Source organism: Haemaphysalis longicornis, unplaced genomic scaffold (assembly GCF_048455015.1).
Source record: "Haemaphysalis longicornis isolate Haplotype H1 unplaced genomic scaffold, Haemaphysalis longicornis Haplotype H1 scaffold_1, whole genome shotgun sequence".
In the NCBI taxonomy this organism is placed as follows: domain Eukaryota; kingdom Metazoa; phylum Arthropoda; class Arachnida; order Ixodida; family Ixodidae; genus Haemaphysalis; species Haemaphysalis longicornis.
This window is the reverse complement of record NW_027526203.1, coordinates 391,851,179-391,878,630: the sequence shown is the minus strand read 5'-3', so window position 1 is coordinate 391,878,630 and position 27,452 is coordinate 391,851,179. Positions and strand designations below refer to the sequence as shown.

Sequence of the window (27,452 nt, the reverse complement as noted above, 5' to 3'; positions counted from 1 at the left end):
ACCGAAGAGTCGGAGGATGTTGCGAGTGAAAGCCGTCCTTTCAGCAGTCAATGTGCTCCTCCAATATTGCTTCGATATTTAAGGACGCGGATTGCAACTGATGCAAATGATGTTTTATGTAGAGAATGCTGGGCTAGTTGACGACGCCACAACGAAAGTGAAAACACGAATCACCGCTTTTTGGGAAAGTAGGTAGTTACAGCGGAAAGCAGCTTTATTGCTTGCAATAAATAGATAGCTTTGTGTATGGTAATGGCATACTTTATTGTGTTCGCTTCTGCATGCGGGGATAGCTGGAGGAGGGGGGTGGGGGTGAGATGTCCCGCGTATTGCGAATTAGTAACAAAAAACTCGTTGTAGGCGTGTTCGGCTATTTCGAACAATTGCATATATCGAACTGCATGGAACATGGCGCATACAGTCACACCCGTTTATAGCGAACTGCAATATGCACCGCGATTAGTTCGATATATCCAATAGTTCGATATAGCCGAACCCGCCTATAACGAGCTTATTGTTACGAGTTCACAATCCGCGGGAGCCCCTCCGCCCCACCCCCCCCCCCCTTCACCAACTACGCCATCCGCGTATGTAGAAACGAACACAGTACAGTAGCCATTACCATACCAAAATAATCCATTTATTGCAAGTAATAAAGCTACTTTCCGCCTTAACTGCTCACGTTGCAAAAAAAAACGGTGATTTTTGTTTTCACTTTTGTTTTCTCGGCTTCAACTGGCATAGAATTCTCTACACGAAACATTGTTTGCACCAGTTCGAGTCCGCGTCCGCAAAAATCTAAGAAGCATTGGCGGGGCACATCGACTGCCGAAAGCGGTTCATTATAAGCGTCGGACGGATTTCACTCGCGACATCATCGGGAACGCTGGCGAGCTCTTCCCACAATTCACGGATGCTGCTGTCTTGGTCCGGACTCGCTGACAGGGCGGGTTCTGTCGTGAGTCCCGCGTGTCGGAAACAGGTACGGAAAGTATTGGGCGTCACGTCGCTCCGTGCGAGGCGCAATGTCTCAGTCGCGGCCAATCCACATCTCAATCGCCGCTCCGCGATCATGCATTTCGGCGGCCATTCTAGGCGCCCAGAGTTCAATATATCGGATGTGAAATTCGTTATAAGGAATATGTTTCCCATGTATTTCTGTAACTGAATCATTTTTGTTCGATATATACCATAATTCGCTCTATCCGGGTTCGTTATATCCGGGTGTGACTGTATTGCAGTTCGCTATAACCGGGTTGACTGTAGTACGCGAGCAGGTAGTAAGCGAGCGCCCAGCGCCTCCGTCATGCTACGCAGCTGCCCCCAGGCGATCGGTGCATCGAACGCGCCGTCGTTCCACAAAACGGAAAAATACGGGACTGTCGGCCTCCACGGCTGCCTGTCGTCTCCAAGAATGGTTTCTCCCATTACGACACTAACGAACGAAGTATACCGAGTTTAAACGATGCCGGCCTCTTTGACAAACCTGAGAGCACCACCGGAAGTTGGGATCCTTCATCAGGGCCCGGTCTCGTAGCTTTTGTTGAAACAGGTCGTAGACGTCTCTGTCGACCAAGCTTTTCAACTGTGGAAACGGAAGAAATGGGGCCAAAGAGTTGAAATCTTTCAGCAAATCAAAAGAAATTCCTATTTCAAGATTAAAGTACACAGCACCCTATTTACGAGAAACGTTTATTTTTTCCCCCATTTTTTTATGCGAAAGAATGCCATTTACTAAGCGAGATGCAAAGAACAGCTGGCTCGGCCTATTCTGGCGGGCGGAAAACAAATCAATGCGCTTACCAGTATGTCGATGTTATTGAAGTAATTGTGCTCGACGTCCTCGTCGTTCAAATCAGGCTCATTACAGAAAGGACAAAGGAGTTCCATGATATTTCTGTCCCTGATCTGAATAGTGAAGTAGGCTTTGAGGCACTCGTTGCAAGCCCTGTGGACGCAATTGAGGAGAGAAACCATCTGAAAAAAAAAGGGACAAATTATACCTGCGTTAGTAAAGCGCCCATCTTGCGTTATCTGTTAGGAGTGAGTGATTCACAAAAAAAGCGCAGTAGAAACCAGACAAAGGGCGAAGATTAGGACAGGACCAGTCGTAACGGCTGATGTTCATTTTAAGTTACGTTCTTGGCTTGGTAAGCCGAATTCCTGGAATAGCTGTTTCGTCGCATGTTCCGTGAGCTTTATGAATAGTTTTTATTCCACTGTAGATTTCCAAAAACAAATTGTGGTAATTTTTTACGTTGACATTTACAAAATTTGCACTTGGATGTCATCCAATTATCAGTTGGCCAAAAATGGTGCGTGAATGCGTTTTTTTACTACCTTTAATAGAGAGTTTTAGCTTACCGTGTGTTCCGTGTGTTCCAAGACCACACTGGACATGTGCGCATTCGTTCCCGTAGGGTGGCGTAGTTTCGCCGACGGGCGGCCGACCCTCGCCATGTTCGCGCATTCGTTCCGCTGAGGGGAGCCCGCCTCGCCGCGCCCGCGCATGCGCAGTTGGGATCCGGTACACACGGTACACACGGAACACACGGTACACACGGTATTCGGGCTGTAGCCCGAATAAAGTAAGCTAACACTCTCTAATGTTTAAGTTGTTTTTTTGAAAAAAATAAATATTCATATGAATTCTTACCGCAACCTACACAGCTGGTTAAGTATGGGTAATCAGGAAAAATACTCCCACAAGACCAAGACCAGCTCAAAGACCCGCATGTTTTAGGAGTCATCACGTCTACAAAGGCCGATGCAAGAGACCATCGTCATTTCTCTTTCTGCGTGTACATGTCTAAAATACACCACCTTAGAAGATATTTTCATGGGCACGAGTAGGAAGAACAGAGGAAGCGCACTACTGATTGGTTGCATAGTGGCACATAACTTTTTGGAACTTTTGTCATTGCGGCGGAAAGGAATTAGAAACATTTTTTACAGTGTCAACATGATCGCTCATATTCTTCAGTTGTTCGCTCGGTCCCCAATTGATATATAGCTGTCTGACCCTCCCTTCCTCCCTTGGCAGCCCAGGGGTTCATTGTTTCTGCGGACGAAAAACAGCCGTTCTGATTTCATAGTTGACAGGACAATCTCTAGGAGAAGCATGCCTGTAGCGGTCAAGTCCCTTGTGGAAGCATCACGGCATTGCAGACCTGTACTGATAGCCCTATATTTACCCTAGTGAAATCAGTCGTGCGCATCTATGGGGACAACGGACACCAGCGCGGCCAGCATCTACATCCGGCCTCAGAAATCCTCGGACGCCGTGGCCCTGTATCGGTTACACGCAAACCTAGGCTCGGACGCCGTAGTGTGCGGCGACTTCAACGCCCATTACCCGGCCGGGGGGAGTCACCTAGCCACCCCAGGGGACGAGAGCTGTTGGACGCCGCCACATCCTGTGAACTGCACGTGGCCAACACTGGCAGCCCCACTTTCGTCCACCCATGTCGTCGTCGTGGTACGGTCCAGCAGTCATGCATCGACGTAACCCTGGTGACGCAGCGGTGCGCCTATACCTGAGAGACCACCGCCAGCACTTGGGGGTCTACCCCATCTACCACTACACCATCCTGGTCACCCCCGGGAACCACCGCAAGCGAGACGACACCAGGGTTTATGCAGTCACTAGCTGGGCCGACTTCCGCAAGAAAATGACCAAATGCACAGAAGACCCGGAAGTCGACTTCCTAGCAGCAGTCGTGCGCAGCGCCTACAGAGCAACGGTACGAAGAGAGGTACCTCTCTACACGCCAGTGTCGGACATGGAGCTGCTTCAGCTTCGGGCCCGCCCCAATCACCTAAGAGGATACTCATGCGAAGCAAGCGCCCAGAGGACTGGACGGAGTACCGACGGGCAGACGCCCAATGCCGGCGGCGAGCACGGCAGCGTCGCAGGCAGGGCTGGGAGTCGCTGTGCTCGTCCATAGACTCCCGCAGGATCCCAGGTAGAGCCTGGCGTATCTTTAAAGCCCTGCTATGGCCAACAATCACGAGCCAGAATCCCCTGCTCGCGGTCGCTATATCCTGACATTTTCGGCAGCCCGGACATGGGCCGCTTTAAATAAAGTTTGATCTCTCTCTCTCTCTGGGAATCACCGAAGGGGCCCTGGCGGAGCTGTTCGCCGACAAGTTTGCTCGGGCCGCTCAAACCCCGCCTCCAGTTCCTGCGGCCGCACCGAACGTGGGGCCAGCCGCCCCAAAGGACCAGAGAATGGTGACCCTCTGCTCCACGGACATCACGCTCCGCGAGCTGCAAGACGCCCTGAGTCGCTGCCGCAAGCGCCGAAGCGCTTCTGGCATCGACGGGGTGACGTACCAGCGCCTGCACCGACACGGGCGCAAGGACTACCCTACATGTGCGCACTGTTCAGAACCGGAGACTCGAGCACCTACTATGCTTCTGCACCCCCCCCCCCCCCCTCTCGCGGCGCCGAGAGCAGAGCTCCACCGAGCGCTCCAGCGACGAGGCCTTCCCAGCGCCGGCATGGAGGACCTTCTGTTCTCGAGGGGGCCTGCGGCAACCCAACGGGAAGTCTTCGCCCATCTGCTCCACTACTTTGCGACGACTGGCCTCTCGCAGCGGCTGTAGCCCGGACTGTAGTGACTGACTGATGTACCCAGACTGACAGCCCTATCCCTTATTCTTTATTCGCTCTTTATACATTTCTCTCTTTCTCTCTCTACTTTATCTTTTTGCTTCCCCTCTATTTCCCTTCCGCCGCACTGGGTTGTGTGCAGGCGAGCTCCCTGCCGCGCTCAAAATATCCCCAGTGCACTTCCTTTCCTTTCCTTTTCCCGCAAACCACCACCAAACAACCATGCTGAAGAGTAAACGTGAAACTCGATCAACGTATGTAAATTAATGTACACGCATGTTCCCGTACAAAGTGTTCATGCATGTATACATGAATGTCACAGCTGTGCATGTATCATTTCTATATTCACTGAGCACTAAGGGGTGTCAGGACGAGATGACTGTGCCTCTTCCAGTGTTGGCAACAGTGTCGCTTTTGCTGCTACCAACCTGGCTGATGGGGTAGTTGGCAGCGCAGAGCTCGCACTCCTGCTGGAGGAAGTTGACGGCCTGGTAGATGCTGTCGCACTGCTCGGCAGCCATGAGAGCGTCCTCTTCGTCGAAGCTCATGTCGATCAGCTCGGCCACCAGGTGTGCGTGCACCATGCTGGGACAGCGGCCTTCCAGCACCAGCTGCTCGGCTTTCGCCTGCGACGCCACCAGTCCCGTCTGCTCAGGACGGAAGGGCCTCCAAAGAGCAGCTCAGTGGGTCGTAACGAAGGCCGACGTACGCAGCTCTGCGCGCGCTCTTGACCACATTGCAACGAAAGCCGACTCACTACAAACATCTAAATGTAGATTACTCTCTGCCTTTTCGCGCCCCTGCAGTGCCGGTTTCACCTAGTTTATTATTCATAAGTCATAAAATACTTGCTGCAGAAGACACAAATGAAATACTATAGTGGGGTTTGACTGAAATGACCTAAAACGTATTTTCTGCAGCTTGAGAAACAATAAAAAAGCAAGTTCCCGTCATCATTTAGTTCATACAAGCAATAATATCTCTTTGATGCTGCGACTACACGTTGCTCTGTTTTTGACGTACTCGTGCATTAGCTAAGTAATGCTACCTGAAGCCCATTTGATCCAGTTCAGTCTGTTTGCTAATGGCGACGTATACCAAGCTCAGTACGACCTCGGCCTCACATGGGGTTAATATTCCTGCTAATGAGAATGTACATTTCTTTTTACCTTTGGCTGTCATGAATATCAATACATTAAAGTACATTTTAGATCCCTATCTGATTAACGAGGTTTTGCCATACACCCGAAAAGAAACGTCCACTGTTTGCTTAAGCGTGTGACCTTTAGTTTACTTTCAGTTCTTCATCCACCCTTTTGCTGCACAATTTTTGTGGTAGTGCCATGAACACGTTTTACGCGTTGAGGAAACGTTGGTAGTCGTTTCAAAAATTTGTTCCCATTAGCAATTTACTACTTTGATACTGGCAGTGTAAAGTTCAACAGAGCGGACAAATATTATATTGAAAGAATGTACCCGTATGTTTGCTGTCTACTATGCGGCAAATTCGTCAATAAATGAAATCCCATATAAACAATTAAGATTTCCCAACAAACGCAACAACCATATTTAAGTGGTGCGTGAAAATTAGTTGCCCTAACTGCTCAAAAATTACAATATTCAAGGAATGCCCCTAAAATGTAAATTACGCGTGATCCAATCCATTGCTGAGTCCCGTAGTTTAAGATTTTGTCAACGTTTTTAGAGTAAAATACTGTTTATTTCAGTGAATTACGGACTATGAATTCAAATGCATTTACCTTCTTCCGTGACGTATATAAGCACTCTCTTGGAATATGCGACTGTTGTCTGGTGCTCGCACACTGCGTCTGGAATTACCGCTATGGAGAGGATTCAACGCAAAGCAATGCGTTTGATCTACATCAGATACAGGCGTACTGGATCGACGACTGAGAGCTATTACGTCGAGAAGGTTTATCTACCCTTACAAGCAGCTCAGGGCTCCCTGGGCTGAAATTGCTTTATCAGTTAATCCACAATCGTGAGAATAAACCCTGATTATTTTTTGACCACTCGCGGCACTAGACTGACAATACAGAGGCATTCTCTGTACTTAGAAGAGTATTCATTTGATAACCATACTTGTAGCTATTCTTTTCATCCATGCACCATTCTCAAATGGAAGGCACTTGGCCCCGTTATCGCTCAACCGCGAACCATCGATAAATATGTGCAACTTGCTGAAAAAAGTGTACTAAGTTGAGTGAATTACTTGATTACTACTCTTTGTATTTATTTTTTATGTAATCGTTGTGCCTTATTACAGTGTGAAATGCCTGACAAGCTTCCACTTTGTTTTGCTTGCATGCACCTTGGTGACTGTATTGTTTGATTATGCATACTCTGAATGTTCACTTAAAGTATTATGATTATGCGAAGTCCGAATGTGTACTTGTGCTACTACAATAATCTTGGTGCTGTACGTGCGCACCAGCGTATCTTTTCTGTTTGTTTGAAGGAATTCCTGTAATACTAATCTCTAAGAGATATTGACAGTATCGTCTGGCAACTGCGAAAACAAGGGCCAAGACGAAGCGAAATCTTCACTTCCACCAGTTACAGACCGTGTCACACAACTAATCTATTGTACAAACGTCGGGGGTCCACGCCAACTTGCTTTGAACGGTACATGTAAATGAATAAATGAATATACCGAGGGCATCCCCTAACAAAACCGAACAACTCAAATGTTTTACAGCCTAGATTAGGTTTAAAACCAAAACCAAAGGAAGGCTCGTTAAGAGTGGAGCGTACCTACACTCTTAACAAGCCTTCCTGTTTATTTGTAGGGTGGGCGTCACAGAAACATGTGTGCGGCTGCGACCGCTTCCTGTAAACTCTTCCCGTAATATCAGTGACCATTGGAATTCTGTGACCCCCAGTGATTGTGTGAGAGCCTCACTGTTACTGCTTTGCGCTTTCCTTTCGTGAGCGTAGCGGCGCCCTTCTGAAGCGGGCGGTCCCTGTCACGCTTTCTACAAGCCGACGAACGATAGAGGACAGCGTTTTGAAAGAGTTGTGTGCTCTTCTCTTCCTCCTGCAAGTGTTTAAGGTTTGTTTTTGTTTTCTTTCTCTCTCTCTCTCTCTCTCTCTCTCTCTCTCTTTGTAAACCTTTACCTCACCTCGCCGAGAGTGTATGTTTGTTTTTGCTTTTCTCCCCAAGTCCCCCCTCTCTTTTTTCGGCGTCGTTGGACGACGAGCTTATAAATACGTGCAGATAAATACGAAATGTCTTGATAAGGGTACCTTGATCAAGACGACATTTCGTCGACAAATAAACAGTTTTGTTAGAAGCTATAACCATTTTTTACTATTTTTACGGCAACCTAAGACAGCCCTTCTCGCAATCAAAGTGTGTATATATATATATATATATATATATATATATATATATATATATATATATATATATATATATATATATATATATACAGAAACATAGGCCTGCAGTCTACAATGCCAAAGGAGGCATAGGGGTGTGGTTAGGCTCTTTTTCTTTTTCATTACGGTTAATTAAGTAAACATTATTTTTTTTAAATATACAGAAGAAAGAAAGAAAGAAAAACACGCGCCCAGAGTGGGGACCGAACCCACGCCTTTCGATTACATGTCGAATGCCTTACCAATTCGGCTATCTGGGCGACTGTGTTCTCCTTCACTTTCTGGGCTATTAATATTTACTAGAAGTACATCTGACGCTTGAGGGTGGTAGCCAGCGCCACTCTGACTACACGGGGAGAAGGGGACCTTCTTTTCAACCCCCGGGGCGTGACTCGAACGTCTACAGCCTGTCATGAGCGGGTTACTGGCGGGAAGCCCTCTTTTGCTACCTAGGCATGAAGGCTGCCAGAACCGAGACCCTCGCAAAGCTTTCGCAGAATAATATAGTAAGGAAATGAGGGGCTCGTTGAGGAAATACAGAAACATAGGCCGGCAGTCTACAATGCCAAAGGAGGCATAGGGGTGTGGTTAGGCTCTTTTTCTTTTTCATTACGGTTAATTAAGTAAACATTTTTTTTAAATATACAGAAGAAAGAAAGAAAGAAAAACACGCGCCCAGAGTGGGGACCGAACCCACGCCTTTCGATTACATGTCGAATGCCTTACCAATTCGGCTATCTGGGCGACTGTGTTCTCCTTCACTTTCTGGGCTATTAATATTTACTAGAAGTACATCTGACGCTTGAGGGTGGTAGCCAGCGCCACTCTGACTACACGGGGAGAAGGGGACCTTCTTTTCAACCCCCGGGGCGTGACTCGAACGTCTACAGCCTGTCATGAGCGGGTTACTGGCGGGAAGCCCTCTTTTGCTACCTAGGCATGAAGGCTGCCAGAACCGAGACCCTCGCAAAGCTTTCGCAGAATAATATAGTAAGGAAATGAGGGGCTCGTTGAGGAAATACAGAAACATAGGCCGGCAGTCTACAATGCCAAAGGAGGCATAGGGGTGTGGTTAGGCTCTTTTTCTTTTTCATTACGGTTAATTAAGTAAACATTTTTTTTAAATATACAGAAGAAAGAAACAAAGAAAAACACGCGCCCAGAGTGGGGACCGAACCCACGCCACGTTTTTCTTTCTTTCTTTCTTCTGTATATTTAAAAAAAATGTTTACTTAATTAACCGTAATGAAAAAAAAAAGAGCCTAACCACACCCCTATGCCTCCTTTTTCATTGTAGACTGCCGGCCTATGTTTCTGTATTTCCTCAACGAGCCCCTCATTTCCTTACTATATTATTCTGCGAAAGCTTTGCGAGGGTCTCGGTTCTGGCAGCCTTCATGCCTAGGTAGCAAAAGAGGGCTTCCCGCCAGTAACCCGCTCATGACAGGCTGTAGACGTTCGAGTCACGCCCCGGGGGTTGAAAAGAAGGTCCCCTTCTCCCCGTGTAGTCAGAGTGGCGCTGGCTACCACCCTCAAGCGTCAGATGTACTTCTAGTAAATATTAATAGCCCAGAAAGTGAAGGAGAACACAGTCGCCCAGATAGCCGAATTGGTAAGGCATTCGACATGTAATCGAAAGGCGTGGGTTCGGTCCCCACTCTGGGCGCGTGTTTTTCTTTCTTTCTTTCTTCTGTATATTTAAAAAAAATGTTTACTTAATTAACCGTAATGAAAAAGAAAAAGAGCCTAACCACACCCCTATGCCTCCTTTGGCATTGTAGACTGCCGGCCTATGTTTCTGTATTTCCTCAACGAGCCCCTCATTTCCTTACTATATATATATATATATGTATATAGTTAAGAGAAAATGTTCCTAGCTATAAGGTTATATATATATATATATATATATATATATATATATATATATATATATATATATATATATATAGAGAGATAGAGAAAGAGAGACAAAGGCTATAGAACACAAGACCGAGTATCTGTGTTTCGTGTCTTCCAAAACTAAAAGGTGAGAAAAAGAACATTTACTAACATGCCTCTTTCACCAGTTGCTATAAACAAATGATACAATAGATAAATAAATCGTACCTTATACTGCTTTTGCTTCTCCGTGGGAAGTTTTCCGGATGGTCGGGGCTGAACCACTTGTTTCCGCTTTTTTGGTGGTGGCACCGAGCGCAGTTTGGCGATGTTCGCCGCCACGGCTTTGGATATCTGCAAACCGGGACGGGCATTGACGCTACCGCGGCGCTCCATTGGCTTCTGGGGCTTCACTATGAGTGCATTTCCATCCCGATCCCTGACCACGCAGTCGTCCGCCCCTTCGCGGCTAGTGCGCCTAAGAGAGGGTCGCCGCGAAGGGCCTCCCTTGGTGATAGCCCCAGCCGAGGGCTTCAGCATGTCCTGGTCTGGAGCCTCGACTGTCCCATTCGGCAGCGCCCGCTCCCGCCTCCTTTGAGTTGAGGCGTCTACGAGGCGATTGCCCAATTTTCTAGATGGGACAACTTCGGCTGTAGCCCCATCAACTTCAGGTCTTACTGGTCTCGTCCTCCGGGTACTTTTGTTGCCGTTAGTTTGCTGGATGTTCGCAGAAGTGGCCTCGGTTTCTTTCACATCACCAGTGACACTATCGGTTTCGTCTTCTTTTGAAGACGCTAGCGGCAAGCTCTGGTGACGGCCATCAGTGTGTTGAGCGGCATTGGAATTTTCAGGACCGGGAGTCTCCACCACTACTTTTGGCGCTGTTTCCACACAAGTTGTCTTTATTGCGCTTTGAGACAATCCTGCGCAGGCAGGCACCAAGTTGGAGCTACTCGGGGCTTTCGCTTCATCGGACAACACGGCTGTTCCTTTAGAGCTAGAAGCCATAGAGCTCGTGCCAACATGGCTGTCAATTTTACTTCTGTCAGACGTACCTGAGGGTGGACTAACATTCTTTGCTATCGAGGAGCTGTCAGCTTTGCTTGAACAAGGTGCAGTAATCTGAGCCGAATCATGACTGCTGCCTTTCACTGCAGGCGGTGGAGACTGTGAAACTTTAGAGATATCATTTTTAACCTCATTACGGGGTTCGGTGTCGACTGTCGACTCTCTCCCATCTCTTTCTATAGCATTTTCTGTCATTCTGCTTGTCGATGCCTTTGCCTCCATTTGCGCAGGTCCAAAATCAGTCGTTGCTGCTTGCGCCTTGGTTGAAACTTCGTTGCTGCTTGCTGCTGCCTGTTGAGCAGACGGCCCTGGAGGTGAGGACATAAACGAAATTTTCGCCGCATGAATGCACTGTTTAATATTTTCAATGGCATTTCTGTTGGCAGAAAAGGGAGAACCGCCAACGGAAGACTCGCTTTTTTTCAGTTCAATAGAGGTCGGTGGTTCATCTCTAAACCCCTCCACTTCACTACTTTTTGGAATTTTGATACTGGGCTCATCTGCCGCAATGTCTTTCTTCAAGGCAGTTTCATGAGTCCCTTTTGAGGTCATGTCCTCGACAGACAAGCTTTTTAACGAGCCATTTCTGGGGCATGGAACACCAGCCATGTTTGTGTCTTTTTTCCGCGCTTCGCTTTTGAAAGACGAGAAACGACCTAGGAAAGTCTTCGGCTTGGCGCCCGTCGCCTCTATAGAGGTTAAAGTTTCCGTCGACACAGTGGCCCCGCTGCTACTGCTGTCAAGCTGTGCATTGTCTTGCGTCGTCTGCGAAGCAGACTTTTGAGCCACTGACTCCGTCGCCGCGAATGTATCCTTTTTGGTAACTGGGTTGGGCTTCTTCGCATTGAACACCGAAGCCAGGGTCCAGCGCCTTTTGCTGCCACTGTCGGCGTGCACTTGCTTCTTCGATTTGCGGCCCTTTTCAAATTCTTTTTGGACTTCCCTGCGGCGCAATATCGCCTCGAGGCGCGAGCTGGTGCCTTGAGTTGCCGACGAGACGCTGCTCACATCTGAGGTTTCTCTGTGACTCGAGAAGGACGAGGCCGGCGAGCTCGAGCGGTCGCGGTGGCCGCCGCCGAATGGCTGCTCGCTGCCGTGGAAGGAGTGGCGCTTCGCGCGCCTCTCGTCCTGCGAGGACGCGCTGCTTGACGGCAGTTGTGAGGCAGCATCCAACGACTCGAGCCAGTCCTTGACGCGGTCCGTGACGCTCTCTTCACGCTTGTCACCCAAGGGCGACGGCCTGCGGCCCTCGTCGTTGTCCACTCCCGTGCCCGGCCCCCAGATGCGCATGAGAAACGGCTTCAGCGTGGCTTTTGTCAGCTGTGCGTACGCCATGTCCATGTTGCCATGGTTGTCCGTCAGCGCCGCCAGGATTTCTTGCCGAGTGAAGTTGCCCCTCGAGCTCAGCTCCATGAACTGCGAATAAATCACAAGGCGGCACGTGAGCGAAGTTCTCTAGAAGTTCAACTACTCCGCATCCTAGCACTGTAGCTTAAGAACAAGAGCGGCTTCATTAAGAGCCCGAAAGCTGATGATATTTTCTGCACCTTACTATCGGGTTGCCACATGCCTGTGGCTTCTGCTTTCGAGGCTTGTGAGGGCGGGACGGTGCTGCGTCGTATTTTTCGCACCGCTCACGCGCAGGTATCCCTCCCATTTCTCTTCGGCGCGAACCGCACGTGCGCGGCTAGCTTGGGTGTTCTCCGTTAAATTTGCTGAGTGCACAAAAAAAAAACACTCGCTGTGCTTCTCAGTCAAATATGAAATATGACAACCGTGTGTTAAAGAGGGTAAATTAGCTTTAGCACGTCGTTGGTCCTGTGTGTGCGACCTGGACCTGTACCTGTGCGACCGAGTAATGGAGGGCTGCAGCCAGGTTCACGTAGCATGCATCGCAGCCTCGGCCAAATAGGCGTATGTAAATTTCACCTTTATCAATTATGATCAGTGGTCTTCCGTTTTCTAAAAAAAGGTCTATAGGCACTAATGAAAAATTACTGCCATTCCGCTCTGCGAAAGTGGACGACTAGTGGAAATGAGGAGCACAACGGAGATGATGTGCCCTATCCAGAGCGTGACGTTAACAGAGGAAGGAACGCACATTGGCTATTGCCAGTTTAAGTAGCAGTTTATTAACGTGTTTGTATGTAGACTTGTCTATAGCACCACCGACAGACGACACACCGGTGATACACGAAGAGGGTGCGCCGCAGCTGTGGTGCGAGTCTGGCGAGGCACAGGTGGTGAGTGCGCAGGGGACGCTGCAGCTGTGAGGCACACAAGCGTTGTGTGGCGAGGGTGCGCAGTAGCTGTGAGGCGAGCGCCGATGACGCACGGGTGGGGAGTGGGGGAGTTACCATAGCCATGTCACGGCCGGGCTGGAGGAGCGGCGGGCGCGCGCGCGTTCGCCGCTCCTCCAGTCCGGCCGTGGCCATGTCTAGCTGTATGGACGGCGCGAGGTTTTCTGATCTACGCGCTCGCTCTACGCACGCATAGATCTCCTTGAAACCAGCGTATAATAGCTCCTCTGTAAAAAAATAACACTGAGAATCGGACCATAGCCCCCGTCCAAGCACTGAGCGGCGCAGTCACCTAGCCACCACTGCAGGGGTATAGCTGGGACACGCACAATCTGGCAGCGCCAAAAAGACCAAACAACGCAAGAAATATGGCCGCCCTTCTTTGATCCGCCCAAGGTGTTCATTTTACGCGCATTGTATTCTCACTGAGCGTTCATTCATTCGCCGCAACAAAGCGTCCTCGCAAACCGCTTTTATTCGCAGTGGACTTGACACTTTATTAAACGGGCCCATGTATATAGAGACCCTTCCCGTATTACCAAGGTATAACGGGCAAGACTGTCAAACCATACCTGAACAACACACAAAGTTACGCATGAGCACAAATTTGTTTCATGATTGCTCCTCTATATCTACCCTTTCACGCAAATGCTGTCTCGCCCACAACCTCAAGCTCACTGGAAAAGCCTCACATTTTGATCAAAATACTATATGCTCCTTCAGCTACTCTGAGGCCGTCTGTTCCCACCAAACGACGATTTCCGCGCTATCTCTGTTGCGGTCCTTCAAGTCGCCATAAATGATTCAGCGTGGCACCGAGGTAGAGTGTATTATTGCTAAGGATAATTCAATCTGCCTTGATTAAACGTCGCGGTTAGGCGCTGCACCGAAGGCATATCAACCCGGGAGGAAGGGAATGTTGCGCCGCGAACCTGCATGCACCGGCCATCTTGGGTGCTTGGCGCATTGTTGCCAGACTACACCGCGAACTTGTAGTGTTGCAATCGAATACCTGCCGCGAAATGAGGCGGCCATTTGAGTGCTATCACACTGGTATCGCCTAAGAAAAGAGGTTGATTTCAAACCTGAATATTTGATAGACTCCGTATTATGAAAGTGACCACCCAATCAAGGGTTAGGGTCGTTACCTAGCATCCATAGAAACGCTGTCGTACTTCGACGCAATGTTCAGACAAGCAGGCCTTTTACTTCTTTTTTGTTTGCTTTCTTGTCATGTGATGCTGGCCTTCGGCAATACCAATCTTCCGCCCACTAAAAAACATTCCGTTTTTTTTTTTTTTGCTTTCTTGTCATGCGATTCTGGCCTTCAGCAATACCAAATCTTCCGCCCGCTAAAAAGGTTTCCTTCTTTTACTGCGAAGCAGTATATGTCTAACCCTCCTCCCCCCCACAGTTTTCATTCCGGTGTCATCGATTTACTCGGCGCCGTTCCGGGGCTCCTCCTTACCACCGCTGACACGTCTTTCACAACTATTTTCCCCCTCGCCTCCACCGATGACCCTGTAGTAAGTTGCGCAGTGGGCAGCTAACGGCGCTAGTGCGGTTATTAGGTGATTGCGAAAAATAAACAGAAGCACAGATGGGCGTCGAAAATGCACTAACGATTACTGTACTCCCTAATATGAAATTTGTGCGCAGTGCGAGCTACAGTCGTCTCGGTAACGTCGCATTTCTGGTGCATTTTAGGAAGTGTTCGCGTGATCAGCGAACGCACAGTGACGTCCGCTACCGTGGTTCTACCACGCAGGGCGCCGCCGCCGCCGGCCAGCATGTTGCAAATCGTGTTTGAACCTCCCGCGCAAATGTCACGTGGTTCGGATTAGCCCAGAAAAAGGGAGCAGCTAGCACTTTGTTGCAGATCTTGGTTGAACCTTCCGCGCACATGCCACGCGGTTTGGATTAGCGGAGAATTGAACAGCGTCTCGGGAACATGCCAGGGGGAGGGTACTCCTTGGTGGCGACACATGAGACATGTGTGAGGGAAAAGCAGTGAGAGAGATGACACCGTAGCCGCACGTGTCGTAGTCCACCTCACCCTTCGCTGGACGCTCCTCTCCGTTTTATTTATTTCCTCGCTGCTGCGCTCACTCACTCGGTTGCGCGGACATAAACAGACGCCGTTCCCGCGAAGCCCAGGTAACGGCTGCCAAAGGGCTGCCCCCTAAAACAACCGAAACTCGCCGTCGCCGTTTCCACTCAAATTTCACTTCGCCATTTTGCTGCGAATCCCTCCCGGTAGAAGAGAAACTTCCCCAGTTTGAACGCCGGCTTCAGCCCATATTTATTTTTCAGCTTGGAAGGCCTTCGGAGCGACATTTTCGCCGGTGTCTTTTACGCCTAAGTATGTGGTATCACCGGTTGCCGGTTTATGCGTGCGGGCGGAAAAAGGGGGTCAGCACGCACAGCTAGGCTTCATGCCGCTACCGATTAAATGCCCGTTGTGCTGGTGGGAGATTTAGATTTTTAAAAACATGACTCAGTGCGCTTACTCTACTGTCCTCCTTCATCGAGTGGTCCGGGTGTGGGTTGATGTGTTACACAGACATCTTACACAGGCAGTAAGATGCCTACGATGGGGAAGGTAACCGGGCCCCTACATGTTTGTATGCGAGAATAGAGCTCAAGGCCTTCCAGGTTTTAAATCGTAATGAAACGGATGCATGCCGTTCGTTTGGAGGAAGAGGGGCAAGAATTGAAGCATTCGCCCGAACACAAGCGCGAACGTTACAAAGGAAAGCTGCTGGCGCCGCCGTTACCGCCTTAAGTTCAGCTCTTAGAGTAGCGGCGAATCCCTCCCGGATGAACAGCAAATTGCCCGCTTGGAACGCCGGCGTGAGCCAATATCACTCCTTCATAGGGCTTTCAGGAGATATTTGCGACGGCTTCTGTCACTTCTAAGCACGCGCACATGACCGGTTGCCGGTTTATGCGTGAGCAGGTTTGTAGGGGAGAATTGTGACAGCGAGGAGGGGAGGCGTGCACGCGCATCTATAGGTTTCATGCCCGTACTGATGGAAGGCATGCCCATTGTGCTGGCGCAAGGTTTAAACGCGGACTTTAAACGGCCAAATTGGTCCGGAGTCCTTAGTGGTAGAGCGGATTGGGTTTGTGTGTTACACAAACAGTAAGATGCTTACGACGCGGGGTGGACCCAGGCAGCTCCATGTTTGTCTGGAAGAACAAAGCTTGGATCCTTCAGAGGTTCATTCAGCTAATGGGAAGTGTGCTCCATCGGAAGTGGCTAGGAAGTGTGCTTCATCGCAAATTACAACAAACGTGTTTTTTTTTCGTGCACTCCGTGGACCGAGTCCAGCTTTGCAGGTCATCCTTCTTCACAGAGTAGAAGAGCCCTAATTTTTTTTTTTGCTTTCTTGTCATGCGATGCTGGCCTTCGCCAATAACAAATCTTCCGCCTCCTAAAAAGCTCTATTCAGCGTAGCTCGACCCAAAACCGCTGCATGGGTCAGCATAAATTTACGCTCTCGTCGCAAACAAACACACCCGGTAATAGAAAAAGACAGTGAATGGCTGAAATCTTTCGCAAATTCTCCAGAATAGCGTATAGATGCTCCCCTCGAAGCGCTCTGAGTCAGAAAAGCAATAACAAAAGGGTATAATTATCGCATGGCACAGAAACGCGTACCGCAAGGCAGAAGAGGTTCAGCAAAGTTTGGGAGTGGGAGTTGGTGTTTGAACATTTTGAAGTATAGAAAAGCGTGGGCAACACAACAACGTACAGCGGAAAAGAAAAGACGAGACCTTCCACGGTGAAGCGCTTCACCATGTTCTTCCTTGTCTTTTATTTTGGTCTGTCCGTTCTTATGTTACAAAACACTTTCCTATACTTAAAAATAGGTTCCGTATCTGGTAAGTATTATGGCAACACCACCCGTTCTACGCTGAACCGACTTCAGGAACTGCCAGGACCAGTTTCAGCAGAAGCAACCGTGGAATACATGCTGGTCCGTGACCTAGGTCTTCCGAGGAAGGACAGCTAGATTTCAGCGAAACTGCGCTTTTCTATGTAAAAAGACATGTTTTTGCAGTGCGCACCATGCACTAAAACGAGTTGGATTTCGTTGAATTGAAAGCTCGGGACTTTCTTTCGGGATTGATGGATAGTGTACATAGGTATCCAATTACGCCTCTTGCTAACTTCACTGCTTTTCGAGCAACCGACTTGAAATTTTGGAGGGTATGTACAATAAATGTTTCCTAATCATGTGCAAAATTTTATACAAAAATATGGTATAGTTTAAACAGAAAAATCCAGAGTTTTTTACCTTTTTTCTCGGCTAAGGAACATTTTCAGGAATGTTTTAGAGGCACGGGGCTGAAACATTTTCTATATGTGTTACATGCCTCAGGCTTTCTTCTGAACCAAAATAATAATGGTGGCTTGCACGTTGATTTTTAAAAATTGCATACATAGCACAAAATCAAATTGTATTAACTTTTGAAAGAAAGAAAATGTGAATAAAGAAAGAAATTTTGGTGAGAACATGCTTATTCCGGTTCAGAACGTGTATTTTGCATTGATGAAGAACTCACAGAAAATGGTTTTGAAAACTCAAATAGTTTAAGAGAAAATGTTCCTTTTCTCAGGCGAAATGGTGTTTTGAGAAATTGCACTTCAAAGTTTTTTCTTTTCTTTTTTCAAATTGTCGCTTCTTGCACGGATTTTTAGAACAACGAAGCAATGCTACTAGCACAGTGGACTTGAGGTTTAAATGATTGCTATAATATGCCGAAAAAGAAACCAATTCCATGCGGGCAAACAAAATGATAGGCAACCGACCTTACGAAAAAAACCGTTCCGCAATGCATTCCCAATGCTATTTCAAATAACGAAATGCCACGGCGCATACAGTGAACTACAGCAAAATTCAAGTCACTATGTATTATATTTGTTAGTAATTAGAAAAATAAACGTTATCACGCGTATTTAAACAAAAAGTGACAGTCTAAACACCACTGTGCGTCACACGAAACTTGCAGTGACTAGGCGGGGCCATATGTGAGCGCGTTTAGCGCCATGACTTATGATGCGCATCTGAGGATGTGGGCACTTACTCGAAGTGTGTTTGAATATTTTGGCACAGTAATAAAAAAGCCCAATTTTCAGTCGTTTTTTTTTTCCTCCATCCCTCCTTTAACTGTGAAAAGGCAAGCACGTTTCTGATGCGAGACTTGCAGCGAGGCAGAGAACACCATCGCGGTAGTCGGTGCACCCGTCAAGACAGTCTAAACAAGCAGTCGTATGCCGTTACAGTCCGGGTTTTCAACCATTTCTATGTCAGTTTAGTGCTGCCTACTTGTAAATGTTAGCGTGATTGCGTGAAACACGAGGCTGTTCGACATTTAAAAACTTGCCAAAAAGGAAGCGTTTAACGCACGCTGGTCCGTTTCGGCGTCCCCCGTACTTGTGAACCAGCACATGCTTACTTCCCAAAAAACAACGGACTTAAGTTCTTCGGAAGCTCTCTTAACAAATTGAAGGTTCATACCAACAAGAAGCTCAGCGAGACAGGTGTCTATTGCGCGGGAAAGTAGCCTTGAAAGAGAGGATTGTATTTTAATGGTTTTGCAGGTACTTAGCCTGCGTGGTTTTCGAACTTCGCTCAAAGTGCGTTTCAGGGCAGCGGAGTTCACGAAACTTCCCCCAAGCGCCCAACCCTCAGAGAGCCCGGACGCTAGGGCCGCAGAGACGCTTGTACCCGTTTTACCAGTGAGTGTCCGGCGGCGGGTTTGGAAAGAAAGTGAGAAAGTGGAGTAAAAATGCCCACCGGGTTTTCTTTTTTCTCCACTTTCTTTCTTTCCAAATTCATCTGTTTCAATTACCTACCCCACTCTCACCTTTGCTTTCCGAGGTTTTCTTGACTGCCAACCCCTTATTTCTATACATATATATATATATATATATATATATATATATATATATATATATATATATATATATATATATATATATATATATATATATATATATATATATATATATATATATATATATATATATATGGGTTTGGAAATGAGGGGCTCGTTAGGAAATACAGAAAGAAATGCCGGCAGTCTACAACGCCAAAGAAGGCATAGGGGAATGGTTAGACTATTTTTTACCGTTAGTGACGTTACATTATTTTTTTATGAATTACGTGAGAAAGAAAGAAAAAAAATCGCGCCAATCCACCCCGTGAATGTGGTTGGAAAGCAAAGCTGTAAACGGCACCCATAACGATTACCCATGCGACGTCACTTAAATTCACTGACATCGCTCTACAAATAGCAAAATCAGAAAGAAATGAAATGCACTTAACCACACCATTTATTACTTCAAAGATATATTCTTGTTAAGGTTAAATCAGTGCATGAAGCATGAACGGTGTTTGGTTGAGTTGTATTGGTGTAGCACAAGAGTGGAAACTTTTTTTATAAAATTAAAGTAAGCTCCAACCCGGTGTTAGACGATCTGTCTTCTCCGTCTCTGCGCTGCGGACGGAGGCGACGAGATTTGTGGCAGATAAGGAGGAGGAGGAAGAAATACTTCTGTTCAGATTTCTGAACGGCCCAGAGTGCAGCCCTGGGGAGTGATTCCTTCTTCTGTGGGGCCCATATGCAGTCCGCGCGGCCTGTGTTCTGTCCACCCACTGAAGCTGGGTAGGTAGAGAGGGCCTGGACAGCAGCATCTCCCATTGCTCTTGTTGGGTAGTTGACGGAAAGAGAAGAGTGTGCTCAGGGCTAAAGTGGCACACCCCGATTACGGGGCGGAGTGTTCCTACTTCTGAGCAACATTTACATTCAGCGTCGTAGCGATTCGGATACATTAAGTGAAGACGCGTAGGCTGTGGGAAGGAGCCCGGATTGTACGAGCCGTAGGGCAGTTTGTTGTTCTCTGGAAAGGTAAAAGTAAGGCGAAGGTACGGTCTGTCTCAGAAGGCGATAATGCTGGGTTATCTCCCTGAACGTGACAAGCGGGTGACTGTCCTCGTGCAGCTCCATAGCACGGGAGGTAAAAGCGCAGGCTTGTTGGGTGGGCGTATTGTTGCCCTCCATTGAAGCGTGAGGGGGTGTCCAGATGAGCTGAATAGAACCGTTTGGGGAGTGGTTTTTTAGCACGCGCAGTGCAGGTCAGGTCACCCAACCCGACTGGTAATTCCAGCAGGTTTGCTGGGAATCGGTGACTACCCTCCGAATCCCTGGTTGAGCGAGAGCCAAGGTTATGGCTGCATGATCCCCACCGAGGGTGGTCTTTAGCGCTTGAGCCCGTGCTTTTCGGTGACCCTCGTCATGTGAGGGGTTCATATTTCTAAGCAAAGGGAGCATCTTTAGCTTTAGTCGCCAAGAGTCTGGGAGTACGTCAAGCGGAGTCACATTCTGGGCTGCCCAGCCTATCTGGTGAAGCATGCGGTTACCCATCGCAGTTCTGAGTCGTACCTTCTGGTTAGAAAGACGGCCTTCTATCAGCTCTTCCACCGTGTTGTGGAGCCCCGTGCTAAGCAGCCTCTGTGTGGACGCACTCATGAGAAGACCAATGACCTGCTCGGCCGCCTTTCTAATCATTATATAAAGCATCTCTATGTCTTCCTTGACGAGAAGAAGACAGGGGGTTGACGTAAGTGACTCTCGAGAGGACAAAAGCTTCAATTAATCGAAAGGTATCGGATTCCTTTAGGCCTCGCTTCTTGGTGGCAACTCGCCTGATCATGTGTATGATTTGATTAATGCTGTTTTTGAGGCGCTGCAAGGAGACGTCACTCTTGGTGTTAGCCTCGAGATGTAGGCCCAGGATCTTGATGCTGGGGCTTGGAGTGATGGCCTGGCCATCAAGGAGTATTTGAATGTATTCCTTGGTTTGGCCTGAGGGCGGACGACAAGGAGCTGTGATTGTTTACGTGAACACTGGAGGCTACAGGCTTTAGCACATTGGCGTACTAGAAGTGAGATGCCATGCATTGGTGCACGCGCCCTTTAATCTTTGTAACTCTTAGCACATGAGCAAGGCGCGCAAAGGGCTGCTACACGGGCGTGAGTGGTCGCGTGACGCTTTCACGTGGCATTCGGCGAGAACGCAGGGGGTAAACCCGTAGATGTGCTTGGTGAGTACACCACCTGTCTTCCCAGTCTTCGCGTGGGCTCGTAGCTAAATCGGTAAGACAACGGGCTCTCGCTTTGTTAGTCTATTACTTCCAGGTTCGTTTCCCGGCGGTGCCAGTAAATTCTTTTATTTGTTCACTGGAGTTTTCTGGTGACACCAACGGTCGCGAAAGAACCCTTGGGGGTAGAGGTAAAAAGCTTTGCTTTAAAACACGCGCCCAGAGTGGGGACCGAACCCACACCTTTCGATTAGATCTCGAATGCCTTACCAATTCGTAAGGCATTCGAGATCTAATGGAAAGGCGTGGGTTCGGTCCCCACTCTGGCCGCGTGTTTTTTCTTTCTTTCTCACGCAATTATTAAAAATAATGTAACGTCACTAACGGTAAAAAATAGTCTAACCATTCCCCTATGCCTTTTTTGGCGGTGTAGACTGCCGGCAATTTCTTCTTCCGGTATATATATATATATATATATATATATATATATATATATATATATATATATATATATATATATATATATATATATATATATATATATATATATATATATATATATATATATATATATATAGTTAGTGTAGATAACATTTTTGTAATATATGTAAGAAAGAAAGTAAGAAAATAAGAAAAATTAGTGCCTTCCACTTTGTGAGGAAGTATGACCTGCAAAGCTGGACGCAGGCCACGGAGTACATGAAACAAAACAGGTTTATCGCAATTTACGATGGAGAACATTTCCTATCCAATTAGCTGAATGATTCTCTGCCGGATACAAGCTTTGTTCTTGCCGATAAACAAGGAACTTCCTGTGTCCCTCCCGCGTCGTAAGCATCTCACTGAATCAGTAAGGCCGGATTCACGTAGTCACAAAACAAAGCACGTTTATCGTAATTTGCGATAGAACACATTTCCTAGCCAATTAGCTGAATGAATCTCTGACGGATCCAAGCTTTGTTCTTGCCGATAAACAAGGAACTGCCTGTGTCCCTCCCGCGTCGTAAGCATCTCACAGTTTGAGTAAGGCCGGATTCAGATTGTTGCTGCAAATGTCGTAATAACTTTAACGAATGACGTCATTTCCCGTTTGAACCAACCAAACTGGGTGGCATGGCATTTTTTACGTCCATAGATCAAGATACGGGTTTTGTGTTGGTAATCTGAACATAGCCTAACGCAGAAACCCAATCCGCTCTACCACTAAGCACTCCGGACAGGTCCCATTGGGCCGTTTAACGTGCGGTTTTAAATCTCACACCAGAACAACGGACATGCCTTCCATCAGTACGGGCATGAAACCTATAGCTGCGCGTGCACGCCTCCCCTCGTCCCTCTCACTCTTCTCCCCTACAAACCTGCGCACGCATAAACCGGCAACCGTACATGCGCACGTGCTTAGAAGTGACAGACGCCGTCGCAAATATCCCCTGAAAGCCCTCTGAAGGAGTGATATTGGCTCACGCCAGCGTTCCAAGCGGGCAATTTGCTGTTCATCCGGGAGGGATTCGCCGCTACTCCACGAGCTGAACTTGAGGCGGCAACGGCCCTGCCAGCAGCTTTCCGTTGTTTTTGCATCCATTCGCGCTTGCGTTCGGGACCACACTTTGATTCCTGCTCTTCCTCCAAACGAACGGCATGCATCCGTCCCATAACGATTTAAAACCTGGAAGCACGTGAGCTCTATTCTCGCGTACAAACATGTGGCTGTCCGTTTTCCTTGCCCTTCGTATGCATCTTACTGCGTGTGTAAGATGTCTGTGTAACACATCAACCCACACCCGGACCCCTCGATTGAGGAGGACAGCCGACTAACCGCATTGAGTCATGTAATTTCGACATCTAAATACCAGCACGACCGGTATTTCATCGGTAGCGGCATGAAGCCTAGATGTCCGTGCACGCCCCCCTTTTTCTACCTGCAAACCGCGCGCGCATAAAACGGCAACTGGTGATGGCACATCATCACCAGCCTATCTACGACAACTGCAGGGCAAGGACCTCTCCCATTATTCTCCAATTACCTCGGTCCTGTGCCAACTGTGACCAATTTATCCCCGCAAACTTCTTGATCTCATCTGCCCATCTAACTTTCTGCCACCCCCTGCAACGCCTGCCTTCTCTAGGGATCCACTCTGTTACCCTTAATGACCAGCGGTTCTCTTGCCTGCGCATTACATGCCCTGCCCACGTCCATTTCTTCTTCTTAATCTCTACTAATATTGATTGATTGATTGATTGTGGGGTTTAATGCGCCGACGCAACGCAGGCGATGAGGCGCGCCGTAGTGGAGGGCTCCGGATTAATTTTGACCACCTGGGGATCTTTAACGTGCGCCGAAATCTCGTACACACGGGCGTTTTTGCTTTTCGCCTCCATCAGAAAAGCGGCCGCCGCGGCCGGGAATCGAACCCGCGACCTCGTGCTCAGCAGCGCAACGCCTCTCTACTAATGTCTTTAACACGTGTTTGTTCCCTGACCCACTCCGCTCTCTTCTTGTCCCTTAATGTTACACCTATAATTTTCCGCTCCATTGCCCTCTGAGTCGTTCTCAATTTAAGTTGAACCCTCTTTTAGTGAGCCTCCAAGTTTCTGCCCCGTAGGTGAGTACCGGTAAGATGCAGCTGTCATACACTTTCTTCTTCAGCGACAATGGTAGGCTGCTAGTCATTATCTGAGAATGTCTGCCATATGCACCCCACCCCATTCTGATCCTTCTAATTATCTCTGCCTCATGGTTGGGATCTGGGGTCACAACTTGGCCTAAGTAGATATATTCGCTTACCACTTCCACTGCCTCGCCACCTATCTCAAACGCTGTGCTGTCCCGAGGTTATTGATAATTACTTTAGTTTTCTGCATATTAATTTTCAGGCCCACGGTTCTACTCTGTTCGTCCAGTGCGGAAAGCATGCTTCGCAATTCGTCCCCCGAGTTACTTAGCAAGTCAACGTCATCAGCAAATCTGAGGTTACTGAGGTATTTTCCATTAACCCTTACTCCCACCTGTTCCCAATCCAACGTTCTGAATACTTCTTGTAAACATGCTGTGAATAACGTTGGAGAGATTGTGTCCCCTTGTCTGACACCCTTCTATATAGGTATTTTACTGCTCTCCTTATGGAGGATGATGGTAGCTGTGGACCCATTGTAGATATCCTCTAGTATTCTTACATAATGCTCATCTACCCCCTGGTTCCGTAATGCCTGAATGACTGCTAGGGTTTCGACCGAGTCAAATGCTTTCTCATAGTCTATGAAGGCTATATATAGGCGGAGAATGCGGAGAAGGATGGCGGAGAAATTGTACTTGAAAAACTGGCCAACCTGTAACGCAATGCCTAATGACCGCAATGGTACCGGAATCTTGGAAGAACGCGAACATCATCCTAATCCATAAGAAAGGCGACGTACCCAGACGTATCCGTTGTTACTTGTATCTGTAAAAAACGGAACTTGCCCACTGTACTGTCCTCAAAAACTGACCACGGTACTCACTTCCTTCGCATTGATGACACGTTTTGTTGTGAAAGGCAGGGCAAAGAAAAGTATTGAGCAATACCCACGTTTTGGTGCGTTTTTTACTTATTCGGTTTTACTTACTTTTTGCGTAATGTTTTAAAACGTGATTCTCCTTTTCTTTTCTGTTGTTTTCCGTGCAAACACATTATTTTTTAAAAACTGGCGCATTTGATGCCCCGTGCTATACCTCTTTTCCGAGGCGCAGCTTATGTTGCAGGCCGGCAGACTTATTTTAACCAGCTGGTGATATTAAACGTGGATCAAATTCTCGATGCACGGGCGTTCTCGATTTCCATCTACTTCCGGAAAACGGTCGTGGGGAAGGGAGATCGAGGCCACTTGTGGTCAGCAGCGAACGGCTTGGCCATTGAGCAGCTCCTGCGGTCACACTTGTCAAATATTAACAATTTGCAGGGGTCAGATCTTTAGGCAAATTATGAAATGCAAAATGTTTGCACACATCGGGTGTGGACTTTCACTGTTGCGCAGTGGAGCAACTCCTGCAGCCTGATTGCTCCAATAAAGTCGCAGCTAGGGAAGGGCGAAGTCGTTTTATATTGTCACGAAGCCAGAGACGACGTAGTTGTCTTGAAGGAAAACACCTTTATTGGAGCGAACTTGTGCTCCCCTAACAACTCAAAGAATACACAGGCGGCGAAGCAGCAGCCAACAAAGTGACGTGTGCGGGCGAGCGTCGACGATCGGAATGCCGTGGCACAGAACAGGGCCGTGGCGTCTGCTCTGCAGGCTTTTATCTTTAGGCGCGAGTGTTTCTGGAACCGTCGATTTACATCCAGTACATTGTAGATCAGAGAAGATTATTCTGGGCTAGTGATGTTAAGACGAAACAGTCTGCTTATCTGAATGAGATAGCCCGTGCGGCATAAAAATAAAGGATGCAGGACGCGCATCGCTTGACAGAGATAACAGAGCCGGGCGTGGCCGGGCAGTAAAAAACAAACAATAAATAAACAAACAAACGCATATATAGTTCGCGGCAATATCTCCTGGAAACTGCTGAGAATGACATTTCGTTTGGTCAGCTTCCACTACGCTCGCGCTTCCAGCAGCAACAGACCATTGCTACATTGGTGCTCGGTCATTTCCCCGGTTGTTACATAGAGCGTGATAATGTTCAATTGTCTGGATGGGAAAGTGCGCGAGAGCGTACGCAGTTGATGTACGTGAAAGAAAAAAAGGCCTGAATTGCAGTGACTGTGCAATATAAACAACGGAGGGTCGAACCGTTTCGGCATGAACCGGTAACCGTTATTTCTTTTTTCGGTTCAATTCCGGTTCGGGTTCAGCGTGCTCAAAAAATAACGGTTCGGGTTCGGGTTCAGTTCCGGCAAAAATAGCGGTTAAGTTCCGGTTCGGTTAGGTTCCAGTTCGACACCCTGATATGTATACACCTATACACACACACATATATATATATATATATATATATATATATATATATATATATATATATATATATATATATATAGCGAATCAGAATAGGAAATGAGGGGCTCGTTGAAAATAACACAGAAATAGGGGTTGGCAGTCGAGAAAACCTCGGAAAGCAAAGGGGAGGATGTGGTAGATTATTGAAACAGATTAAGAATTTGGAAAGAAAGAAAGAAAGTGAAGAAAAAATGCCCGCCAGGTGGGATCCGAACCCACGACCTCCAGAATACCGGTCTGGTGCGATAACCACTACGCTACCGGCGGGGCGATTTTCCCATTCACTTTCTGGGGTATTTATGTTAGGTATGTTTGTTTCCTGTGCTTGTGGGTGGTAGCCAGCGCCATTCGGACTAATCGGGGTGAAGGGGACCTTCATTTTAATCCCCGGGTCGTGACTCGAGTGTCTACGACATGTCCAGAGTGGTCGACCAGCTTTGAACCCTCTTAAGCTCCCTTTGGCAACAAGACTGCCAGAACAGAGGCCCTCGCTATGCATGTAGCGAATCAGAATAGGAAATGAGGGGCTCGTTGAAAATAACACAGAAATAGGGGTTGGCAGTCGAGAAAACCTCGGAAAGCAAAGGGGAGGATGTGGTAGATCATTGAAACAGATTAAGAATTTGGAAAGAAAGAAAGAAAGTGAAGAAAAAATGCCCGCCAGGTGGGATCCGAACCCACGACCTCCAGAATACCGGTCTGGTGCGATAACCACTACGCTACCGGCGGGGCGATTTTCCCATTCACTTTCTGGGGTATTTATGTTAGGTATGTTTGTTTCCTGTGCTTGGGGGTGGTAGCCAGCGCCATTCGGACTAATCGGGGTGAAGGGGACCTTCATTTTAACCCCCGGGTCGTGACTCGAGTGTCTACGACATGTCCAGAGTGGTCGACCAGCTTTGAACCCTCTTAAGCTCCCTTTGGCAACAAGACTGCCAGAACAGAGGCCCTCGCTATGCATGTAGCGAATCAGAATAGGAAATGAGGGGCTCGTTGAAAATAACACAGAAATAGGGGTTGGCAGTCAAGAAAACCTCGGAAAGCAAAGGGGAGGATGTGGTAGATCATTGAAACAGATTAAGAATTTGGAAAGAAAGAAAGAA

General features: G+C 47.7%; 1 protein-coding gene across 3 annotated transcripts in view; it reads right to left on the bottom strand.

Moving 5' to 3' along the window:
- Positions 1-27,452, bottom strand: part of LOC144155295 (uncharacterized) — a gene marked incomplete in the record, with an annotated part of 200,835 nt that overhangs the window by 13,835 nt on the left and 159,548 nt on the right. For all 3 annotated transcript variants that reach the window (XM_077686636.1, XM_077686638.1, XM_077686637.1), the window contains 4 exon segments: positions 1,487-1,585; positions 1,804-1,977; positions 5,045-5,242; positions 10,125-12,380. In XM_077686636.1, the coding sequence (XP_077542762.1) occupies positions 1,487-1,585; positions 1,804-1,977; positions 5,045-5,242; positions 10,125-12,380 (2,727 nt within the window).